An 18403-nucleotide genomic window follows, 5' to 3' on the forward strand; every position below is an offset into this window, starting at 1 on the left:
TATAAATCATCTAAGCATTATACAGATTAGTTTCTTCCATCAAAGTTATATCCACTGACAAAAAAAATCTGGGTATCTGCTACTGTGGGCTGAATTATTTCCCCCCAAAAAATCCATATTTTGAAGCCCTAATCCCCAGTGTGACAATATTCGGAGACAGGGCTTTTAGAAGGTAATCAAGGTTAAATGAGTTCGTAAGGGTGGGGCCCAAATCCAATAGGATCATCTCTCTCTCTGTCTCTCTCTCTCTGTGTCTCTATCTCTCTGTCTCTGTATGGAGAGAGAGAGAGAGAGAGAGAGAGAGAGCGAGAGCGCAAGAGAGAGCGAGAGCGAGAGCGAGAGCGAGAGCGAGAGAGCGAGAGCGAGAGCGAGAGCGAGAGAGAGAGAGAGAGAGAGAGAGAGAGAGAGAGAGAGAGCGAGAGCGCGAGAGAGCGCCTTACCAGAACCTGGTCATAACGGCACCCTGATCTCAAGATTTCCAGCCTCCAGAACTTTGAGAAAATAAATTTCTGTGGGATTTTGTTACGGCACCCTAAGCTAATACATCTGCCTTCATAAATATCACAAACTATCCAATTATTGGTATTTTAAGCGCTAGGAAGAATCAAAACAAAGCAGTCATTAAGTAGAGTAGAAATAAGCTAAACCAACAGACATGCATAAGCTTGTTGCTCAAAAATATCTGCAAGTCCCATGATCAAAGAGACTAAAAAACAGAATGATGGCCATTCTGTTAATGGAGAATTTAATGAGAGTGTCAAGGAAACCCAGTATCCTCCAAAGGGGCTTTGGAGTTAAGACAAACCTGAATTTGACTCTTTTTGGCTACTTCTGAGCTTTGTGTTCGAGTGAGAAACATACTCTATTTGTTTCTGAACACTATTCCTGTGGTCAGGATGCTTGTTTTTGTTTGTTTGTTTCAATTAAATAACTTTATTATCATTTACTATATGCCAAATACTATTTTACATCCTATAATACCCAGTACACCTTCTAGAACACTACAGGTGCTCCAAAAATGGTGGTGGTTATTGTTAGTACATAGATTCTGGAAAAGGACACCCCAAAGTTAAGCATTTACATGAGCACCCACTATTTGCCTAATATTTTGCTGGTACCGTGAATATAAAAACGCTGTCCTGCCCTCAAGGAGCTTACAGTGAAGAGGGACAGATAGATCCAGATCATTATAAAACAATGTAATAAATGCAATGGCCAAAAAACATGCAAAGTACATAGTAACACAAAGGGAGAGCTGGGAGGTAAATAAATTAAGGACTACTTCCCAGAAGGTCTGACAAGCAATCCCCTGTCAGAGGAATCCCTTCCTGATTTCTATTCCAGAAAACTTCATAAGCCCTTACTAGGGGAATCATTCACTGAGGTACAGCCTCAGCTCAGATTCTCCCTTTTAACGTTTACTTCCACTCAGTTCCATCTGTCAGTTTCAAAGGAGGGGGAGAGGGGCACAGGAAGAGTTTAACTATCCTTTTCCTCCCCAACAACTGCATAAAAATTGAAATCACATTTTTCCAAATCCTTCTTATGCTTATGATAAAGACTGGGTGTTTTACAAGTTATACAGTCACCCCAGATTTAAGCTGTGTGTAGGATAAGTAACCAAAACTGTCAGTCCAGTATGTAATTTCTTCTATACCAGCCAAATGGGCCTGCCAGTTATTTTGCTTATTCCAACTGGGCTAAAAAGGTATCCAAAACCTTGACTACTGTAAAAACCGGTAAATTTTCTTCATTAATCCACATTCTTATTCAAGATGTGTTCACTTAATACCTACAAGGCAAAACAATGCCTAAATACAATGCACTAACATTCCAAAAAATGCAAATTTGGCTCCTGCCCCTAAAATTAACGTCTGTGAGAAAGTCACACATCCAAAAGCTACAAGCATAAAGGAAGATGTGGGCATAGAGACTACTATTTGTATCCTTTCATGGGTATCTCACTTGACATCTGACACAGCAATCCCTGAAATAATAGAATTATCTCCATTTTTATCTGTTTTCTCCATTAACAAGTCAGCATATAAACCCTGGATCTTCCGAGCTTTGACTGTGCCACACTCTAAAATGTATATTACATTTAAATGAAGGTAACAAAATCACGATAACTACTTCAAAGACTAAATATACACACAGGAAGGAAACTTAAAGATCGGTTTCCTCACCTATAAAATAAGAAGGGTGGATTAGATCACAGATGGTTAAATAATGAGCATTCCAGGAAACACTCTATTGCCACTCTCTGGGACCCTCATCCCAATTAAACATTACTAATCATGGCACTTTCTCACCAAACCCAGAAATGCAGCTATGTCCTTATCAACATGGCAGCCACTACCAACTGGGAGTAGATAAGCAAAACATAACCTGCTTGTGGGACTTCCTTGGTGGCGCAGTGGTTAAGAATCCGCCTGCCAACGCAGGGGACACAGGTTCAAGCCCTGGTCCGGGAAGATCCCACATACCGCGAAGCAACTAAGCCCGTGCACCTCGACTACTGAGCCTGCATTCTAGAGCAGGCGGGCCCCAACTACTGAGCTTGCGCGCCTAGAGCCCATGCTCCACAGCAAGAGAAGCCACTGCAATGAGAAGCACACGCACCGCAGCGCAGCTAGAGAAAGCCCGCGTGGTAACAGACCCAACGCAGCCAAAAATAAATAAATAAATAAAATTAAAAAAAAAAAAAACAAAAAACCCTTCTTGCCACACTTGGACTGGATGAGGTGAAGCTAAATACCCAAAAGATTTATATAACTAGTCTAAAACAGAACTAAGCCCTAAAACAAAAGAAGTAATATAATTGTATAATGCTTACAATACACACTCTTTTCCATTATCATTTGATCCTTAATACCCAGTAAAGAATTATCCCTATTTTTACATATTTTAAAATACAGATCAGTGAAACAATGTGATCAGCTCAAGGTCAGCCAGCTAATAAGTGGCTTGGATGAATCCTCACAACTCCACAACACCTTTTTCCATGAGAAAGTCACAGAACAGTGAGTGGAAGCCTGGACTATTTAATATGGACCTAAGAATGTCAATCCAAAATCTTCTGAGCTCTTCTTAGCCACTAGGCTACATGCAACTATTTTAGATCAGACAAGCTCCTCTTTCTATCAAAATAAGATCTTGAGTAACTAACCAACTAAGTAAAAATGTAATCATTTAAAAGGCATACACTATATTAATATTACATATATACACCTACCTCAATCATAAATCTTATACTTTTGAAACATTACATAAATGAACAATAGGAACAGAACCCAACAGCTGGATGTTACACTAACAAAAGTACCAGTTTTTTGGGTCTCAACCCTTTCACTGTCTTATGTAAGAAATACACTTTCTCATTTCTTAAATTCTTATCTGTAAGCAAAACATTAACAAGTAATTCTATATACAGCTTTTTACAAGTACAGAATGCCGTTAAGATTGTTTCACGAATGTAAAGTATTATTCTGTTTCCTTCTGTATAGGAATTATTACATTATACCACAATGAGCGTGCTATTCCTGAAATTACAGTCATTTGAAAGATCTTATCACAAATGCCTAAACCGCCAACATATTTAGCATATCCTCTCTTCAGAATCCTGACCAACTTAAATGGAAATTCCTACTCATGCACTCCTATTTCCGGATGGCCTTTAAAACATCAGAACTACTCCTTAATATAAATAAGAGAGACTCGACTTAATAGCATAACATTTATGTCCTACCATACTTGAAAGCATCATTTGGACTAAGTCAAATATGAATATAACCTGAAGAGCCGTTTCTTAAGCACCAAAATATCCCAGAGCTTTTTGCAGCCAGCACAAGAACCTTTTACTTTCATACCACACCATCCTGCTTTTACAGGTATCTAAGGAAATGTGTATATATGAGTTGTACAAACGACCTACCAAATAATCCAATGCCTTCCAAAGTGAAAAGCTGATCCTCTTTTCTGCTCTTAAATTATTCACAATTAGTCTACAAAGAATTACTGTAGACTACCTGAACAAACTTTTCTGACCTGTGTACCATGTGCTATATTTATGCTACTGGAAAGAATCAGTGTGATTCATCCCTCTCTACATTTAATAAGGAATAGAGCAGGAAAACAGCTTAAAAATTACAAGTTACTTTTTATAAGAAAAGGAACTTTTAAGTGAAGACAATTTACTGTTGACAGGCTCTCAACTATACATGATAGTGATCAAACTTCACTGAATACTTTTAACGTTTTTTTTTTTTTTGGTTCACAACCTCTGAGTATGACAACTTTACGATCATTTTATTTTAAAATATCCCACTTTCATTGTTTCACATTTCTCAATGTTGAGAAAATTCTACCCAAAGTTTGGAAAAATTTGATAAATTCTTGTCTGCAAGACTCCTATAAGCATTAAATCTTTAAAGCAGAGATCAACAATATGTTGTATTACAAGATGTTAACATTACAGATGTTTTATTATAGTTCCTGAGTCTTCAAGGACATCAGTAACTTGATTAAAAAAAACACGCTCAAATGCATGACTCGCATTTTTCAAGCCACATTTTATGAAGATTATGTTTTTTGGTTTGTATGCCATAATTACATTTTGAACTGATCCATTATATCTGAAAATAACTTGCATGTGAAATCACTAAGGAAAAGGGTCGCTTAGAAACACAGCATTAAAAACAAATTTTAAAGCCTTCAAATAAAGGTCTGTAAGTTGGAATTCAAGAAAAACATAATTCAAATTCACAGTAAGCTTAAGTGAAAACTCAACACAGCTTATACCACAAAAAATATATATATATAAACAATGTGGTAGTGTTCAACCTTGACAGAAAAAAGAAAGTTTAAAATGAAAACTACTTAAATTGAGAAAGAATTCCAATGACATGACATTTTCTTGCCAAAACGCAGGAATGTGTAGATTATATCATTCAAATCTCATTGTATTACATTATAAAGGTCTTGGCAACGGTTAGCCATTAATCTTTTAACACAAAGGAGATTCAAATCCAAATGAACTGTAAGACTATCTCTTCCAGAAGACAGAAATGGAGTAATTTACTTTATCCACAACTGTTTAACCTAAAAGGAAGGCCGAAAGGATGATAACGCAGAATGGATCAGCCTTCAGTCTACCAAGTCCCATTTCTCACGAAGTCTTGCACCAATCCGAAAAGAGAAGGTTAGGGACACAAAACAAGCTTAGGAAAGACTGAAAAAAATCTCCAATGAATGACACACCACATCACGGTTTATTCTCTTACACAATTGGAGAAACAAAAACGAAAAATATCACACCATATGTTTCATCGTATCAATTAAAAAAATATTTTACGGCCGTACCTTCAATTCTTTGGGGCTGAAAAAATAATTTAGCTTCTGTTTTACTGATTACAGAGAAAAAGGAAAAAGCAGCTGCTGCAATGCAACACAGGCTGCTACAGAGGAAGGAGAGAAAACGGTTTTCCAAACAAATCCCTCTCCCGCCCCCGTTTACACACCCCAAACAACTTACTTATCCCAGTCTTTCACTGTGTCCCCCCAAATATAAACCTAATAATTCTTTCCCTTCCCCCACCATCGTGAAATTTCACCTTTCAGAGCTTTCACCTATCGCTACCAGAGCACTTTATTCCCCACAGAAATTTCACATCTTTCAAACTTTTCTCCCTTTTTAAATTAAACACGAGAGTTTTGTTATAAAAGTGCACGAAATTTTTACATACAGACGGAAAAATACCTGTTTCCCAGCAACATGCACGCTTCGATTCTCGAACCCCTCCCCATCTCCCAGGTTTGACTTGCAAGGCTGGTGGGGGGAGGGAGCCAGGAGCAAATTAAATTTAGGAAGGGAAATCCTGGGCGAAAGAGGAGCATTTGAGGAAAAACGGGACAACGTCGAAAAGAGGACCCCCCCCCCATAAGAGGGTTGGGGAGGATTACAAGAAAGAAAGAGAAATGAGAAGGGACAAAGGGGGAGGGGGGAGAAAGAGACCAGAGACCAGGGAGACGCGCCGGGCCGGGAGAGGGAAGGCGGGGTCCGGGGAGAGCGGGGTCGCGGCTCCCGTGGCACAATGGCCCGCCGGCCCCCGCCCCGCGCGCCCCTCACCTCATGGTGTCGGCCGCGCTGAGGCTTCCCCAGCAGCCGGGAGACGCGGGAGGCGCCGAGCCGAGGGGGGGGTCTCTCCTCCAGGGGCGGGAACACAGCTCGGCGCCGGGAGACAAGTGTCCAGCTTCTCCTTCGGGCGGCCGCGGGGCTACACCATCTCCTCGCACAAAGCCGAGGCGCCGGCCCGGAGTGGGAGAGAAGAGGGCGAAAGAAAAGCTGGGGAGGGGGCGGAGAGGCCGAGGCGCCGAGCGGGTCCCGCGGCCGCCACAGCCCCCCACCTCCTCCTCCTCCTCCTCCTCCTCCTCCCCCGGGAGCTTCCTCGGCCGCCCTCGGAGGGGTGCCCGCCGGGGCCGCGCGCCCGGCCGCAGCTCCACAGGCCCGCGCTCTCCGCGCCCGCCGCCGAGGCCGTGTGCAACCGGCAGCTGCGGCAGCCGCGGGAGGAGAGTCGGGATCGCCTCGAGAAGCCCGGGAGGAGGCGGGGCGCGCGGCGGAGGAACACGCAGGCGCCGCCCTCCTCCTCCCCTTCCCCCGGGGGCGAGGGGGCGGTGAGGGGGGAGGGGAGGCGGGGGGCCGGGCGTTCCCCTGCCGCCGGCCGGGCCCCCCGCGGGACTGCGGAGAGCGGGGAGGGGCGGGAGCGGGCTCGGCGACTACGGGTTAGCAAAGGCTCTTTGTTGCTTTCCCACCCCGCCTCCCCAGCACCCTGGGATCGGGGCTGCTCACCCCCCGTCCGCAGCCGGCTAGGGTTCCTCCCCCGGGGTTGTCCTTGGCCGTCGTCCCCCCCCCCCGGTCGCCTACCGCTCCCCTGAGACTGGGGGAGCTCCCGGGCCTCCCCCGCGCCGGAGTGTGGAGACTGGGGCGCCGGGACCTCCCGGCGCGGGACCTGCGGCCACCGGCTTGCGAAGCCAGGGGGCGGCAACCGGGATGCGTGACTGGGCGCCGGGCCGGGGGACTCCGGATCTGCCCGTCCGGGTGCCCTCGTGCGGGGCTTGTCTTCAGCACGTCCTGTTGCTATCTCAGGAACGGGACCTGCCAGTCGATGGGCAACCCGGCCAGCCCCACGGCCCGCCCCAGCCGCGCGCCGCTCCCCGCGATTCCTCTGGGGTGGGGGGAGGGAGTGGTGTATAAATGTAAAATATGGTCATCATTGTTCGCTTCGCTCCTTTTCTTCCCGAGGAATCCCAGTGTGCTGTACCGATTTAACGAGCTGATATGCACACACCAAGTATAGGGATGACTTCATCCCCGAAAGAACGCAGCCAACTCGCGGGGAAACGCAGTCGCCGGGAGACGCGCGCTGCATCGTGTGCAACAGCGGGAATGGAAGAGAAACGCAGCCCGTGAAACCGCTTTCTATCGTCATTAGCAAAAAGGGAATTCCGGCCGCGGGAGGGGAAGAGAGAGGGGCGGGGGGCCGGGGAGTGATGTCAAATAATGATAGTTTAAAATTTTTCGTCATTCGTTTGGTCTTGAAATCACCTTGAAAAGGTAAACGTAAAATGCTGGCGAAGAAAACATTTAAAGTCAATGGCATGGGGGGCGGAGTCCATCCAAGAAGCCAGGATTTATAGTTGTGGGAGTTTTTAGGTATCGAAAAGCAAATCCAAAAATCAAATGAAAACTTAAACTGGACAAATTACAGGCCTCTTGTAGTCCCGACGAAGAGTGTGTATTTTTTAAGATGACTAGGATGGATCTAATCCAAAATGGAAGACCTGCCATGACTCCAGGAATCTATTCAAAAGTTTTGGTGTTTTATTTTAAGATGGAGGCACAATTCAAATTATAGTTTTGATAGTTGAGATCATTTACACTTCCAAAAGAAAAGTGAACAAGTTATAGTCATACTTGGTGAATGTCTGACTTGTCTATAATAGAACTGTGTGGCCCAGTTTTAACTATAAAAAGCTTCCCCATTTCAGACTCAATACCAAGTTATTTTCTTTTTGGAACCTGCAGCCTCAAACCAACAGCCTTATATACTCAATGACCTGGACCTATGGCACAGGACCAGAGTGGCCTCAAGTAGTCAAAAGGTACAGTGCCTCTGCTTAAACATGGTGTACTTGAACACTAATTTCCACCCACATGCCTAATTACAGCTTACCATCACAGAAGAGCATTTTATTCAAGGATCTCCAAGCACTGGAGAGAAAACAGCCTTGCCAGTCAAATGTCCTTGTTGCCATATTACAAGTAGAGACAGGGAAATAGAGAACACAACAACTGGATGAGTTTGTGCAATAGGCACAATTAAAAACCATAGCTACTAACTATGAGGTTCATTGCCTTATCATAAATACTCACTGTCATTTATGTAATTAAAACACATGCACCTCAAATATTCTCCAAATTAGCCAAAGAACATTTGCTGTGGAGGCTTTTTTCTTGGAAAAGTTATAATAAGACTTATCGAACCATCTTGGAAAAGTATTAAGACATATTTGACCACAAAGAATTCACACCAATTTGCCTTAGTTCATTCATAGCAATACAGTAAATCCAGCAGAGCTTATGTTTCAGGGAAAACTCTTACAAAGGGCCAAAAGGGGTGGAGATGTTGCTGTAGTGACTCAAACTATCTCCTCTTGCCAGAGACAAGAGGCAAGGATAAAAATGCTTTACAGATGACTCCATAACATAGTTCTCATTTGTGAAAGTTAATTCATATATCACATCATCTTTATCCTTACAGCAAATGTTCTGATGGTCTGGGCACCAAATTAAGCAATCCAAGTGGAAAATGCTGTTCTTATTGTCTATGTTTATTAAAAATGTACCAGCCAAGAATTTTGGCCGCCTACAACCATTTCCATCCTTTTGGATGGCAGCCCGCCAGCTCACAAGTTGGTCATACCATTGCCTTTGGATTTAGATATTGCAATGGGTGGCCTGACCGCCAAAGGTCATTCAGTGGAAGGGCAATTTGTTGGCTGTGACAAAATGTTATTGCTTCTTGTTCATATTTGGTTTAACAATAAAAGAGGGCAAAGGGAAACTTGAGCTAAGAAATCACCAACTAATTCTGGTCACAAAGGAAACTTTGTGGAATGTGTTACCATATAGAATAAAAGAATTTTAGAGATGGAAGGAATCTTAAGTCCAACCCACTCATTTTTCAAAAAAGGAAAGTGAGGCCCAGAGAGGTTAAGTAAATTGCCCACAGTCACACAGTCTCTTTTTGGTGGAACTGGAACTTAAACCCAGGATTTATAATTATGGGTCCATTGCTCCTTCCACCACACCATACTGCCTGCCTATGGCATAAGTAAGTGGGTTAGACAGTAAGAATTAAAGCGGATTCTCTTCTCATAAACCCTGCTCTAAAATTAGCTGAGTTTGTGCTGGCTTGGCTGAATGGTGAAAATCACTTGAATTTTTCTCTCACAAGGGCTACCCAGCCTGAAGCCCAATACCAGGCCCTCAGGTAGGCACCCGGATGTTTGGAAGTAAATGAATGGATAAACGAATGAATGAATGAATGAATGCTCTAATCGAAGAGGAAACTCTTCATCAAAAGAAATACAGTCTAGGGACTTCCCTGGTGGCACAGTGATTAAGAATCCACCTGCCAATTCAGGGGACACGGATTCAAGCCCTGGTCCAGGAAGATCCCACATGCCACAGAGCAACTAAGCCCGTGCGCCACAACTACTGAGCCTGTGATCTAGAGCCTGCGAGCCACAACTACTGAAGCCCGCACGCCCTAGAGCCATTGCTCTGCAACAGGAGAAGCCAATGCGCTGAGAAGCCCGAGCACCGCAACCAAGCGTGGGCCCCCGCTCGCCACAACTAGAGAAAGCCCACGTGCAGCAACGAAGACCCAACACAGCCAAAAATTAATTAATTAATTAACTAAAAAAAGAAAATAGTCACCTCTTAACACTGAGTATGTGGACCTCAACTTTGGCTCACAGAGCAACACCCCAGCTTAACACCACAATGGGAGGCCTGCTCCAAGCCCTAGGTGTGCACAGCGATCCCAAGTTGTTCTACGCCTCTATTAGCAGTGTGCGTACGATGAAACAAAACATGCTTCTGTTGAAGATGGGTTTGCTGCAGGAGTGTTGTCAGTCTGGCTCTGAGGGTTCTCTCAGAACAGGCCTTGTTGAAATTCATCTGAGAGCGTCAGTGTAGGCTTGTCCTCCATTTATGGGCATGAGGAGGATGCATGACTAATGCTGCTCAGCAGTGAGGAAATCATTGCTAAGGATTGTAGGCACAGTCTCCTCCATCACCCAAAAAAGGGTTCTACCCTGAAAATCAGGAGTTACTTAGGGATGGGTGAGGACAAGAAGATAGTTTGGAGTGGATGTGATTGTATACTTTCTACTTATATGTAACAGTATTGAGTTTTCTTTTGGGGCAATTAGTGTAATTTTTGTTCGTTTTCCCAAGAATGGGAAAAAATAATGTAGAACATGATATTCCAGTAGAATTCAAGATATTTTTATTACTCATCTTTCAGCTTTAGTTGTCCATATATAATCTCGGTTCTAAAATATTATCAGGAGACAGACATTAGAGGAAACTATTTGCCTCTCTGCCATTTGCATTTTTCTTCTATTTGTCATTTTTCTCCCTTCCAAATTAGGATTTATTAAGCTAATTTCATTTCCTCTTCCCCAGAGTCTCTTTCTTTTCTTAGTGCCCCAGTGTTTAAACTTGGCAGGAGATTCCTAAAGCCTGAACAGTATTGGAATAACAATTGGTAGAGGCCATATTCTATAAAATGCAAGGCATTATTTCCACAAAGTTCAGCTATGGTTGCCATTTAATGAATATGGCAGGTGGGCTCCATTTCTAGATAACAATCAAATCATGGTGCTTTAAGAAGCGGATTGAAAAGAAGCATCACCATAACCCAATTCTGAACTCTTATCTCTTATTTTATAAAATCTAGCTGATAGCTTGGCAAGAAAAAAATGAGTGGTTGCCCTGTTTCTTGCATTGAATTGATTTACTTGTCCCATTGGCTTAATCAAATTTGAGAATATCAGTCAGTATCCTAGGGACATTATGATTGGGTGACAACTGACCTTGGAGTGTTTCCTCAAAGGAGATGAGGACAAAAGCTAATAAAGAAAAGATTATTTTCTGGCTAATCACAGTAGAGAAGAAAGATATTACCACTAGGATGTATCCCGTAAGAGCTGTCTCAAGTCACACTGCCTAATACCACATCTTTTATAGCTCTTATCCCACCTTTCTGGTAAGTTTCAAAGCTCATTAAAAATCCCAATTATCTTTCTCTTTGAAACTGTTGTTCAGCATGGTAACATGGCCAAGTTCTAGTTTGAGAAATTATCTTCAAAACTTAATTTTCTTGGGTTTAATGTCAAAATTCAATCTCTAGTCAAGTTTTCCTGAAGTCAAAAGAAAAGCAGCAATTATCAGAAAAATAATTTATGTCCCTAATCGTTAATACTCTCATTTGACCTAACATTCTAATGCTCTTAACTCATTTCTCATTGCTACCAACTTATGGTGAAATAAAACGGTGATATTGTACTCATTTTGTGTATTAAGAAGTCGAGTCCTTTGACCAAAGTAGCCAGTGGCTAAATATTCTAGTGGTAAATGAATCGAATTGCAAATCAACAATGAAGGCACTTCATGGCCAAATTTACTCTCATTCCCCTCTTCTATCTGTATTAATGCCTGCTATAGATGGAAACCAACAGAGATAGGCTTTACGTTTGAAGGAACAAGTGTTCTTTGAGTCACAGGAATGTAAGAGATGAACATAGATAAGTGACTGGCTAGCCAATAATGATGTTTGCTAACCTGCTAGGCACTTACATACATTAATTCAGTCAATCCTCACAACATTCCTAGAAACTGGCTACCATTACAGTCATCCTTGCCGTACATGTAGCTCATGAATGTCAGGTACAGAAAGGTTCAGAGAATAACCCAAACCACCCAGCTAGGAAAGGGAAAGCCAGAAAGTCCTGTTCCACAAGCCACACTCAAGCTCTGCACCAGGTGGCTTCTATTTCACTTTACTTCTCTGATTAAAAAAAAGAAGACGACGACTCAGGTTCTACTTAGGAAATAGAACTAGCATAGTTAAAAACAAAGCAAAACACAAGTCACTTAATTCCTGATTCTGCTACAGCAATAGCCCATCTAGTAAATCAGGACATTTGGGTTACCCAAACTATAAATAAACCTCTCCCTTAGGCAGGGATTTGTATCCCAAGTGCCTAGGCTTGTACCTTGTGCGATGCAGGGGCTCAATAAATGAGTTAAATGAGTCTCCAAATTAGGGAACTCCAATTAATATTTCTTTCCAGAATGATAATGCCACTGAGAAGCGACCAGTGGTAATTCACTCATTCACCACTCCTTCCCTTAGATATTCCAGCCATACAGCTACCAGAGGTTAATAGAGCTTACAAAGGTCAAGTTTCCTTAAACCAATTTGGTGAACCAGAAACTCATATAGAAATGCTTAAGTATATTCGCTAACATTTTTTGTTGAATACAGGGCAATAAACGAAATGAAGCCAAGCCTAAGTGTTTTTAAAGGTGTTTAGAAAAGTGTCTACATACTCTTTATTAATATTCTAGCTAATATCAGAGAGACTAGATAGGGAATACCATACCCCCTATGTGACCCTGTGCTATCTTTAGCTATGGTTGTTTGCAAAGCAATTGGCCGTAAAAGTCTTAGTCTAGGATGAGACTTAATAAAGTCTTTGAAAAGGAATCATCTATTTTTTCATTTATCTTCTTGTGAAAGACCTTTTTAGGACTTAAGTACTCATTGAAAATTTATCACCAATACCTATTGGCTACAATATTTTAGGGAAAGGCCTTGAATAGAACCCTGCTATCTTAGCTTCCTGTTCAGGCTTTCTTATCTAACTTAGGTGGCATTTTATATCTGTCAAGCATCTCATAATTCATTTTTCTTTAAATAGCTCCTGTTTTATGTGGGTTTTTTGTAATGTTGCCTTCACTGAGCATCTCATTGCTTTTCATTTTATTCAGTGTCCCTTGCTTGCAAATATTTCCCTTCAGAAGTTCACAGTCTGGTCTTTTCCTTCCTATTTTTCACTTTATTTTTCTGTCCTATTACTAATGAGACAGTGATTTTGATTTGCTATTTGAGTTATTTATATCTTCAGGCTTCTGTTTAATATCAGGTCTGGTTTGGCATTCCTTTCCTACTGAATGATGCCCAAATTAAGTTAAGACACAATTCCTAAGAAAGCTGGCCTGGGATTCTTCATGTTCTTCTGGTATCCCAAGCACTGGACAGTCTGTTTGATTTTGAAAGTTGATGTAACTAGCTAAGTTCATAGTTTATATCAGGTTTGACTCAGTGAGTCCTTTCCAGAATAACTCTGTTCTAAAACTGGTTGGGGTGATACAAGTAGGGAAGGAAGAATTAAAGCAGTCTAGGTGGTGAGCAAAAGTGCATAAACGTTATTGACATGCAGCAATTTGCTGTCTTGGTTAACTCCTACTCATTTGATATCAATCCATAGACTATAAGGCATTTAATCCTCTCCTAATGATGGGGTTTCTAGTAAGAGGACACTAAGTGGAGTATAGTAACAAGAGGCCCTGATGCTGCATCTACCATATGTAACTACTCCCACCATTACCATCAACCTATCAAAGAACTATATTTAAAATAGATAATCAACAAGGACTTACTGTATAGCACATGGAACTCCGCTCAGTACTCTGTAATAACCTAAATGGGAAAAGGATTTGAAAAAGAATAGATGCATGTATATGTGAAACTGAATCACTTTGCTGTACACCTGAAACTAATACAACATTGTTAATCAACTATACTCCAATATAAAATAAAAAAAATGTTTTTATTCTATCAAATAAAAGGAACTTTCCCCCTTTGACCTTCTATTCAGGTCTTTTTGTTAGGTTTCTGATGGCAGCTGACAGAAATCCAATTCAAAGTAGCTTAAGAAAAAAAAAAGAAAAAGAAAAAGTATCTGTATATTTCAAGTATGATCTTCAGGCTAGCTAGATTCAGGGGTTCCAACAATGTCACCATCTTCATCGCATAGTTCTGCTTATCTTTGCCTTTTTGTTCTGACTATTGTGTTTTGACCTATTCTCTCCTACTGTGCTACCTACAATTTCACATCCTATCAGCACTGTGATCCCAAAGCTGGACAGTCCATCCAACCAGCAGGGACTCTGATTGTCCAGCTTGAGCCACAGCACCATCCTGAGCCACTATGGGCAGGGTGAAGAGGTTCTTTAATTAGTCAGGACCAACTTGTGGGCCCTGTGGTCAGATTTTTTGCAAAATGGCCATTATAAATATTCTCTCAGTATCCATGCCTTTGGGTTGGACTCTCCCATACCTACTCTGAGCTTGGTCATGTGGCTTGTTTTGGCCAGGGAGACAATAGCAAATGTGACACAAGCAGAGACTTGTAAAGGCTGCCTGCCCTTGCTGGCTGCTCTTTGGAAACCAAAAATGAGATGGCCATATGAAGAAGCCTGGGCTGGTTTATCCACATGGATGAAAGGGAGTTGTCCAAGTTGAGGTCCTAGATCAACAGCCTGTCAACCTGCAGATTGTGAATGAAAGTTCCAGGGACTTCCCTGGGGGTCCAGTGGGTAAGACTGTGCGCTCCCAATGCAGGGGGCCCAGGTTTGGTCCCTAGTAGGGGAACTAGATCCCACATGCATGCCACAGCTAACAGTTTGCATGCTGCAACTAAGAAATTCACATGCTGCAGCTTAGAAAAAAAAAGATCCCACATGCTGCAATGAAGATCCCACAAGCTGCAACTAAGACCTGGTGCAGCCTAAATAAATAAAAATATTAAAAGAAAAAAAAAAGAGAGAAAGTTCCAGACCATCCAACCCCAGCTGAGCACATCCAGACCAAAATAACTGTCCAGTCAACCCACAAAATCATGAGAAATAATGGTTATTGTTTTAAGGCCGCTAAAGTTATGGGATAGTTTGTTACACAGCAAAATTAACTGATACAACCTTTTCTTCTTCAAGAAGTTCCCACATTCTTTGAGTAGAGCAATGTCTGCTGCACTGAGAGGGAAATGTGTGACTAAAGTTCTTGCTCTAGTTGAAGGGTGTTCCCTTGTGCCCAGGTTCTCTTATCAAGGGATGTTCTGAAGACTTCTCAGAGTCTATGTGCCTTTAGACACCAAAACTCTTCATTGGTTGGGTGGTTATTATACTCTGAAGTTCTTCCTCCAGAAGAAGGCAGAACCTGCAAGATGGGGAAGAATGCACAGAATGATAAAAAGGCAGGACCTCTTAGGACACCAAATTACAAGCAGATAAGACAGGAGCTCTTGAGGTCATGAGCAAGAACTGTAATTTATATACCAGGCAATCTAGATTCTTGTTTCCCTCTCTGCTTATTTTCCTTTTGTTATCCACAAATCTTTAGCAAAAATCTTGTTTGAATGCTCCAAACTGCTCTCAGTTGGTCCACAAGTTATTAAAAGTTTTTGTTCATGTTCAAGTTCCTATGGGGGAGAGAACCCCTCTCAGGCCATCAGTTTGGTGGAAGAGGTAAATATGAGGAAGAAACTCCCCCCTAATCCACCAAACTCTTAGGAATCAGCTCCTACTCAGTTCTTGGCAAAGTTCCCAGTGAGGGACCATTGTCTATATATCATGGCTAAGGAGCCAGGCACGAATTGGGATGAAACCCATGTTTCTCTCCAACTTGATAAAGACATTGAGGTCATTCTTCAGAAGAGTTCAAGAAGGCGGTTTCTCTCAATGGAGGGAAGAAGGGATGAAGCAGATATTCCTGGAGGTCTCAGAGCAATATTTTAGATCCTGGCCTCCAGGCTTATAGGCAGCAGTCCAGTGAAATGACTGCAGTGAAGCAAGAGTATCTGATAGATCCAAGAAGGCTCTAAGAAGGGAAATTAGAGCTCAGGACACTTAGGTCTGAATGGAAATGGTAATCTCGGTCAGGAAGGGGGACGAATGGATGGGAGTGGGAGGGGAGGCCCTTTAGAAATATCTGGGGTGCAGTGATCTGGAAGGGGTCCTGGAAACCAACAAGTTGCATATCAGTATACATATGCCCTTGTTGGAGGACCCCTGAATTTTTTTTCATTAGAGCCCCCAACCACTCTCTGCTGCCCTGGAAAGGTTGATTGCATTGTAGTCCATTGCCAGAGGACAAGAGACCTATGTTAATCACTCCTTTTAAAAGGTTGTAATAGACAGAAAACCAGCTTGAACTGAGGGAATTATTTCTCATGTAATAAAATCTCAGGAAAGGCAGGGATGACCAGTGTGCTAAATGGTCAAGACTCTTTCTCTGTCTTGTTTCTACTTCTCTCTGAATATTAGCTTCTTTCTCTCAGATTGGCTTATTCACAAAGCTATAACACAGCTGCCAGAGCTCTTGGCTCACCTCTTACTTGGCTATCAGGGAGGGACATGCTCTGTCCCAATAAATTGTACGTGGGAGAAATGGAGATAGATTGTGATTGACTTGCTTGGGTCCTGTGCTCATACCTGATCCTAACACTGGCCAGGGGATGAGTACTTTGGTCCAGCTTGGGTCCTTGCCTGGCTTGAGGGCCCTCCTAGAACCACACCTCTGGAGGGAGGAAGAGAGGTTCCTGAAAAGAAGGAAGGGAATTTCCCCTGAAGACAGAGATAAAGCAGTTCTCAATTCTTCTGGCTTCCTGACCAAGTTCTGCTCCTTCCCAGGGGATCACTCCTTTAAATCGTAACATGGAAAACAATAGAGTCTAAATGATGGCAGAGTGGCTATAGAATGAGTTCTGGGCAATGTCTCCCTCCTTCACTTTATCCTCCAACATATTTTACTTTTCCACATTTCTTTTCCTCTGGATGTACACTAAAAATGTGAAAATAAGATACAAATGAAAATACAAAGGAACAAAGAAATGTCTAAGACCAGCATTATTAAACATAACTGTTTTATGAAACTTAACTACATAGAGCAGAGACACATTTAAAATATAGAAAAATATAAAAATAACTTTTCAAATGGGTGAAAGGTGATGCATGCATCCTTAACATAAATTATTTCCAATTTAGTGGAGTTTATTAATACCCCACTAACATCTACTTGAGTTGCTTTTTGCTAACGTGTGGAACTGGGGCTCTGTATTATACTGGCTACTGAATTTTACTGTATAAGTCTCTCCCTTTGCTTGGCTGAATGGAATGGAATGGGAGATCCTTTCTATATTTGTTTCTGTCTGTGTCTTTTTTTATTATTTTAAGACATCAATTCATAATTAAATAGAACCAATGGAAAAACCTGCAAACCAGATCAACCGCCATGTTTTTAGTTTATTTTTTTAGTTTATTTTACCATCTAAGTTCAATTTATTATTTTAAATGAAATGTATTCTAGTATAATTTATATGTAATAAAATGCATGTGCGTTTTATTGAGTTTTGCCAAATTTATATGCCCTTGCGACCGCCATCACAATCGAGGTATAGAACAACTCCATCACTCCAAAAACTTCCCTTGTGATTCTTCCTAGTCAATCCTTCCCTCACACTCTGCCCCAGGCAAACACTGGTCTGCTTTGTGTCATTATAGATTAGATTTTTCTCTTCCAGGGTCTCACATAAGTGTAATCATGCAGTATGTACTCTTGTGTTGACTTCTTTTACTCAACAGAACGCATTTGTGATTCCTCCATGTTGCTATGTGTATCAATAGATCATTCCTTTTTATTGCTGAGTATCCATTTTAATGCCATTTATCCATTGATATACATTAGGGTTGTTTCCAGTATTTAGGCTATGATGCATACAACTGATATGGACATTCATGGACAAGTCTCTGTATGGACTTTGTGGACTTTAAATACTGAAATGACGATGTTTTCATTTTTCTTTGGTAAATGGATTTGGAAGGGCTGGATCATATGGTTAGTGTATATTTAACTTTATAGAAATCTGACAAGCTGTTTTCCAAAATTGTACCATTTTACATTCCTTCTAGCAGTATATGAGCATTCCAGTTGCTCCACATCCTTGTCAACACTTAGTATGGTCAGCCTTTGTAAGTTAAACCATTCTTGTGGATATGTAGTACTATCTCATTGTGATTTTAATTTGTATTTCCCTGATGACTAATAAGCTGAGTATCTTTTCATTTGCTTATTGGCCATTCATATATCTTCTTTGTTCCTCATTGCCACTCTTCCACATTCAGGCTCTCATCATCTCCTGTTTAGAATGTAAATTTCTAACTCATCTCCAGTGCAAACCGAGGTCTGATCATATCCCAGCCCTATTTATA

At 41.7% G+C, this 18403-nt stretch overlaps 1 protein-coding gene across 1 annotated transcript in view; it reads right to left on the reverse strand.

Annotated features, from left to right (window-relative positions):
- ENAH (ENAH actin regulator) overlaps positions 1-5805 on the reverse strand; it is a gene marked incomplete at its 5' end in the record, with an annotated part of 152320 nt that extends 146515 nt beyond the window's left edge. Inside the window, 1 exon segment of the mRNA XM_082865237.1 lies at positions 5759-5805. Within this exon segment, the coding sequence (XP_082721363.1) occupies positions 5759-5805 (47 nt within the window).
- Positions 5806-18403: the final 12598 nt, after the last annotated feature.

This window comes from Leucopleurus acutus, assembly GCF_964270905.1.
Source record: "Leucopleurus acutus genome assembly, chromosome: 2".
Taxonomy (NCBI): Eukaryota; Metazoa; Chordata; class Mammalia; order Artiodactyla; family Delphinidae; genus Leucopleurus; species Leucopleurus acutus.